This window comes from Etheostoma cragini, chromosome 3 (assembly GCF_013103735.1).
Source record: "Etheostoma cragini isolate CJK2018 chromosome 3, CSU_Ecrag_1.0, whole genome shotgun sequence".
NCBI classification, from domain to species: domain Eukaryota; kingdom Metazoa; phylum Chordata; class Actinopteri; order Perciformes; family Percidae; genus Etheostoma; species Etheostoma cragini.
In genome coordinates this window covers 6,602,395-6,608,714 of record NC_048409.1, presented here as the reverse complement: position 1 = coordinate 6,608,714, position 6,320 = coordinate 6,602,395, and the positions used below count along the sequence as shown (strand labels likewise).

At 40.1% G+C, this 6,320-nt stretch overlaps 1 protein-coding gene across 1 annotated transcript in view; it reads right to left on the bottom strand.

Annotated features, from left to right (window-relative positions):
* The window catches only part of tada2a (transcriptional adaptor 2A), a 13,939-nt gene extending 7,915 nt beyond the window's left edge, over positions 1-6,024 (bottom strand). Inside the window, exons 1-9 of the mRNA XM_034868090.1 lie at positions 5,770-6,024; positions 5,172-5,278; positions 5,025-5,084; positions 4,838-4,929; positions 3,955-4,112; positions 3,315-3,403; positions 3,036-3,108; positions 2,866-2,929; positions 1,447-1,490 (exon numbers count right to left, since the gene is read on the bottom strand). Coding sequence (XP_034723981.1) covers positions 1,447-1,490; positions 2,866-2,929; positions 3,036-3,108; positions 3,315-3,403; positions 3,955-4,112; positions 4,838-4,929; positions 5,025-5,084; positions 5,172-5,278; positions 5,770-5,794 — 712 coding nt within the window. The 5' untranslated portion in view covers positions 5,795-6,024. The remainder of the gene's footprint in view (positions 1-1,446; positions 1,491-2,865; positions 2,930-3,035; positions 3,109-3,314; positions 3,404-3,954; positions 4,113-4,837; positions 4,930-5,024; positions 5,085-5,171; positions 5,279-5,769) is intronic.
* Between the last annotated feature and the right edge of the window lie 296 nt (positions 6,025-6,320).

Sequence of the window (6,320 nt, the reverse complement as noted above, 5' to 3'; positions counted from 1 at the left end):
AGGCAGTTCTGAAGGCAAAAGGGGGTCCAACCCGTTACTAGCATGGGGTACCTAATAAAGTGTCCGGTGAGTGTATATATATATATAAAATCCTTACTGTATTGTAGCATTTAAAACCAGGAAGAGACAACACTGTCCTGTCACGATTTTACAATATCCAAAACGTAAACCGATATCTAGTCTCATTTATCGATATCTTGATATATTACACAGCCCTAATTGCAGCCATTATAGTGTAATTGTTAACCAGAATCAAGTGTTCGAACGCATTTTTACTTTTGAAGAGCACAACACAACAAAATGTATTAAACCATCAGATTGATGGAACCCTTAGATTAGTGCCACAAATGTGTAGTCCTCACCACTTAATTTATTATACAAGCACACACTCTAAAGACCTTGCTGTGTTCATCTCACAGCATTGCTCGTGTCGCTGAGTAACAGACAAGTGTCCAAGCCAGAGAGGAAAGCTGTTGTGTGGGTGCAAGGAGTGATTTGTGTGTGTCCGTCAAGTTTCTTCATCGGACTCCTGCATGTGAGTGCTAATGAGCAGCTGCCATCTCAGGCTGAACACATGAAGTCATGCTCTTAAACAAAACAGTGGACGCACAGAAAAATGTTGTCTCTAAGAAGATATCAACACTGGACGTGTGGTTGCACACAAACAGTGATTGCTAACAAGGCAACACAGACTCTTTATGCTTGTAACAAGCCCTTACATGACTTTAGACAGAGTTCTGCCCTAAAACAACAACGTTGGTCAATCTGAGAGACACACACGCATACACTCACACACACGCACACACACACTTTGACAGTCTCCATGACAACCAGTCTGCAACTCTACAGCTACTCTGAGTTCCCTTTTGTCTGACTGGGGAGATAAGGGAATGCTGGGGAAGGGGGGCTGGAGGCTGCATTAATAAAACAGTAGGGGAGAAGACCTTCACTCCCAAACCACAGCCGATATTTTAGAGCAACAAGTAACCGCGGGCTGGATGGTCACACATAGTTAGACAGCCCCTTGCCGTGTGACCTCTACTGCAAAAACCCAAGAGATGCCAAAAAATACATGACTGAACTTGCTGAAATCCAACCTTTTAAAAGGTGGATCAATGAGCCAAGCCCACTGCATTTCAGTCACTATGGCAGCAGTGCTCAGAACACAGGGATCTATTCGCAGTGAAGCAATTATGCCGTGGCACACTCTGAAACACAGACTATTCTCAAGCCTTGATCGTAAATACGAGTTCCGTCAATTGCCACACTTCAGCTACCCGAGGGGCCACAGAGGTTAACGGTGGTTATTAGCCTACACCGGAGTTGTTTGCATGCATCCATAGAAACGCTCAGCAGCGATTTGACTGCCTGATATCAGATGCCTTTCCTGAGATGCTATGAATACTGCAACAGCCGAGCCCGTATTAGTTTCACAAGAGGACTCACTCTGGAATTTCCGCAGGTTGATCAGTCCGTGGTCTCGAATTACTCTGAAAGAAATGAAGATGCAGATTTATTACTATACATATGAATAATTTGATTGCTGTCTTAATATTAAATAATTAAAACTGGCATTAGCCTTATGCAATTATCTGGACTGTTAAAGTCCACACACACACACACACACACACACACACACACACACACACACACACACACACACACACACACACACACACACACACACACACACACACACACACACACACACACACACACACACACACACACACACACACACACACACACACACACACACACACACACACACACACACACACACACACACACACACACCAGGTGTATAGAAGTCTCACTATAAAAGGATACTCTAAGATTCAAGGTTTAGAGGTCAGGGTCTCGGTCTGTGTCAACAGCTTGGAAGCCTAACTGACAAGCTACAAGTTAACAGTGTAAAATAAGGATTATGAAAAGAGAAGGGAACTATGACTCCCCAGCCAGACATGCCATTCCACCGGGGAACACAAACTTGTTAAAGTGGATTTAGTGTTGGATCCTTTACAGTGAGGATCGACAGCTAACAGGGTCAAGGTGGAGGAGATTCTCTAGAAAGAGTGACAACTGACTTAAGCCTTTAAATGCCCAATTCTTTATTTTTATTGAAAATGAACCCACCAAAAAGGTCTGCAACTTTGACCAGCGGTCCAAAACCTATGCAAATTGTGCACACTCAGTTGCCACTTCATCAAGTCCACTTAGCCAAACAAACAGTCCTTCAATAATTTCCCTCCTTAACGAAGGACAATGTTCAGTTTTTGAAAGAGGCGTTGATTCTACTGTATGATTATTGGAGATAATTTGTGGTGCTGCTGAACTGTAATGTGTTTTACCGACAGGTGTTCCTATTATTTGTGGGCCTTTAGTTGGTTATCAAAATAGTTGCAGATTCTTTTTCTTTCGATCAACTAAGTGCAAGTCAATATATTTACACATATGTAAATATATTGTAAATATACATATATATGTAAATATATGAGTGTATATACATTGGAATAATGTAGGTACAGAACGGGGTTCCAAATTGTTCACCTTATAATTTTAATTCAGTATGAAATGCACCATAAAGCATAAACAGTATCAGTGGGAAATAAGCGCAATATAAAAGCGCTCAATAGTGTTTTAAGCCCCCAACGTCTCCTTCCAAGCAGCGCTGTGAACATTGACTTCAAGGCACTTAACAATTGCCTAAACCTAGTGCTGCCTGGAAGGAGACGCTGGGGGATTAAAACACTGATAAACATGTAAAGCTTATAATGCCATCTACTGACAGAGAGGGGTCATTACATGAAGCAGAATACATTAACACGTTAATTCATCATTTATTGGAGCAAGAAAGGGACCTACTTTTTCCTCCGCTGTCTCTCTTTTAGTCTTGAATGATATATGTCAACAACGGAAAGCTTGAGTGCTGAAATTGAACAATACATGAGTAAATGTTCACACCATCATCTTCCATTTTGTTGATAAAAAACAATAATGATAAAAAAAAGTCTATTGATTAAGACTCTACCCACCACGTAGGATGTCCGAATCATCATCCACAAAGTCGATGTCTTTCAAATCCCACTCTGCGTAGTTGTCGAACTCCTAGCAAGACAGTGAAAAATCAATTTCATAATCTGTTGGTTTGATTTAAATTCACGTTCACATGTAGCCGATTAATGAGGGAAAACAAACGATGGGAGCCAACGATTAAGAGCACGAATCACTGTTTTGAAAACGTTTAATCATAAGCCACCTCGTGGTCATTTCATTTTGACAGGCTATGTTAGCACACGGATGATACCCCTCACCTCCATGAAGTCCGCCCTGGCAGGCATGTATCCAGCCATATCTCGAGACAGGACAGAGTCAAATGTGGGCCGAGGGGGATCGTCAGTGGCTGTAATATCATAGAAATACAGTATACGCACAATCAAATTTGAGCATTTTCTTTGAATTGCACATAAAAGAAGAAATGAGCCACCTGCGAAAGTCTTCAAAAGGTTTTCAAATATGTACAGCAGTCATAGGAAATATCGGAAATATAAAGAGTTTTCCCTCTCTCCCTCGATTTTTGCCAACATGACAGTGCTATGTTTTTCAAGCTCTCAAACACTGCGATGGATGGAGAGCTAAAGCACTTAACAAATGCTTCTGTTCAACTGGTTTCAGTCTTCAAGTTTCATCTCAATTTACTGTTTTAATGTAAATCTTTGAAAGCCCATAACCAATGCTACTATCTCATTTTAATAATCTGAATACTGTTTCATATTAAAAGGCTCATGACTGGAAGGAGGCAGCACATAACTAAAGCAACTAATATTAAATGTGTGTTGCTAAAGTTGTCTGAGATGCGAGTACAGAATCACTTTACTGATTTTGTTGTGTCTTTATTTTACTGTAACATTTGTAAAGACAAAAATGAAGAAGGCAGATAATGTAGATACTGACGTTTGAAAGGAATAGCTCCCTCTGCAAAGCGAGAGTCTTTTGTTTTTCGGAGACTGAGCAAGGTGGAGGAGAAGAGCGGGTTATTGATGAAATTCTTCATATAGTGGCTCTCGCATTCCTCTTTGGTTTTAGAGCGCATCTGATAGGCCACATCCTGCCTGCAGGAGGAGAACAATGGTGCAAATAATAATTGTTAGTGTACAATATATCAAAGTTTACCTTGGTATATGACTAAATCGAGAAGGTTGTAAATATTCTAAAATATATCAACAAGTTCAAAACACAGTGATTGTTAAAACATTTCACTCAATGTTTCCAAGAATGGAATACAGCCCACTAAATCATTGTTTCAATCAAAAGGAATATCACACTCTACAAAATTATAGAAAACTGTTGTTTATTTCATGATGACTGAGCACAGAATTGATCATAAATCATGATATACTGAAAACATTTAGGCCCATTTAAAAGCCCTTTATTATGTCCCAAGACTTTTTCAATAATTAGTTTTCAGCCAGGAATTACATAATAGATTTAGAAAAATCATATTTTGTCTCACAAGCCCAGCATTTTACATTTAATGTCAGCAAACATGCAAGTGGTTGTGTAAATATTTCAATTGTCAAATGTCTTTTTTATTAGCATTATCCTACAGGAAACACATAATGACACAGTATCAGTCTTAAATCTCCCAGTTGCTCTGCAACCTGGAGTTTATATACATGAAGAATTGTGGGAAGGGGGGAGTAAAGGAGGAACATGACATAAATCCAGGCATGGGGTAAAGATATATTTTGGCCTTAAAAAAAACCTTCTCTGCAGCATCAACATATTTTCAAGCCCATCTGACCAAGAGATTGACTACAATAGAAAAAGCACTCACCAGTTTCCAAAGCCACAGTCCATGACTGCTTCCAACAGGGCCATCTCTTCCTGTGCCGTCCATCCAGGCTCCAGCACGGGGAAGTCTGACGTCTTTATTAAAAGTTAAAGGTCAAGATAAATGAAATGGTCGGTGTGTGTGTGTGGTGAGTGTCTGTGTGTGCAAGACAATTTTTTATTTGACTTACCATTATTTCATATTTGTGATCACTCTCATGCTTCTTATATTCAAATCCTCTGGTGAAACACTAGAATAAAAACATGTGGTTTCATTGTCTGGGAATAAACAAGAGCTCTAATAAAAAGTTTGTACATTTGTAACGTTAGTTACTCACCTGGAGGCAGAGTAAAAAAGGCGAGGGTCCACATTCTGCACACTTGATGTAGGGCTCAGTTAGATAAGAGGAGCAACCTCTGCATGGTGGCTTATCAAAAGGATCATCTGAAATGGACATAATTAGCGTTTAATCATGGACAACTAATAGCACAAACTGCTGACATGCAAACACTGATCACGTGCATTCTAGACAAGGCTATTGGTACAGTCGCCTCTCAAACAGCCAGCATTCAAATCCAGCAGATGCTAATTTTAGGCTGTAAACAAACCTCAGCCTTTAACGGTGGCCTTAATGCTAGTTTTGCTAACGCTGCTCATGAAAGCATAACGTAGCTAGGTTAGGTTTAACTATCTCGGCTTTATAGTAGAACGTGTCTGAAAGTATTGCAACAATAAGCACACTTTATGCAGTTTTGGCAACTAGCGTTACATACATTAAAAAACTGACAAATATGCAGTAGCGTTACATTTAGCTTTCGCTTGCTAAGCAGTGCTAGCTGCAGTGGAGCTAAAGCTAACCACAGATAACTTAAGAAAAGAGCGATTTGTTTGGTGTAAATATGTAGCGGTTACATGTTAATAATATCGATACTTACTTCCAAAAGATGCCAGGCGCTCCATAGGACACTGTTGTAACAAAACTAATACCACAAAGGATGTTTTTGTTCTTCTTCTTCGTCTACTTGTCTTCTTCAATGTTTACGGTTTAAAGGTAACTGGCGTGATTCGTGTTACGTTACTGCCATCTTCTGGAGGATGTGAAACGTGCAGTGTGCTTTTCCTTTCTTAAAGGTCCCATGACATGTTTTTTTTGGATGCTTTTATAGACCTTAGTGGTCCCCTAATACCATATCTGAAGTCTCTTTCCCAAAATACAGCCTTGGGGCAAAATTACAGCCACTAGAGTCAGTCCCAAAAGGAGCTTTCCTTAGCAGCCTATGTGCCATTTCTGACTGAATGATAATAAAGTCTGTCTAAGTCTAAGTCTTCTGTGTCTTTAGCTATTGAGGATGCCCCTTATGACCTCATAAGGAGCAATATTCCAGATCTGCCCATCTGAGCTTTAATTTTCTCAAAGGCAGAGCAGGATGCCCAGGGCTCGGTTTACACCTATTACCATTTATAGTCACTAGGGGACCACATGGGC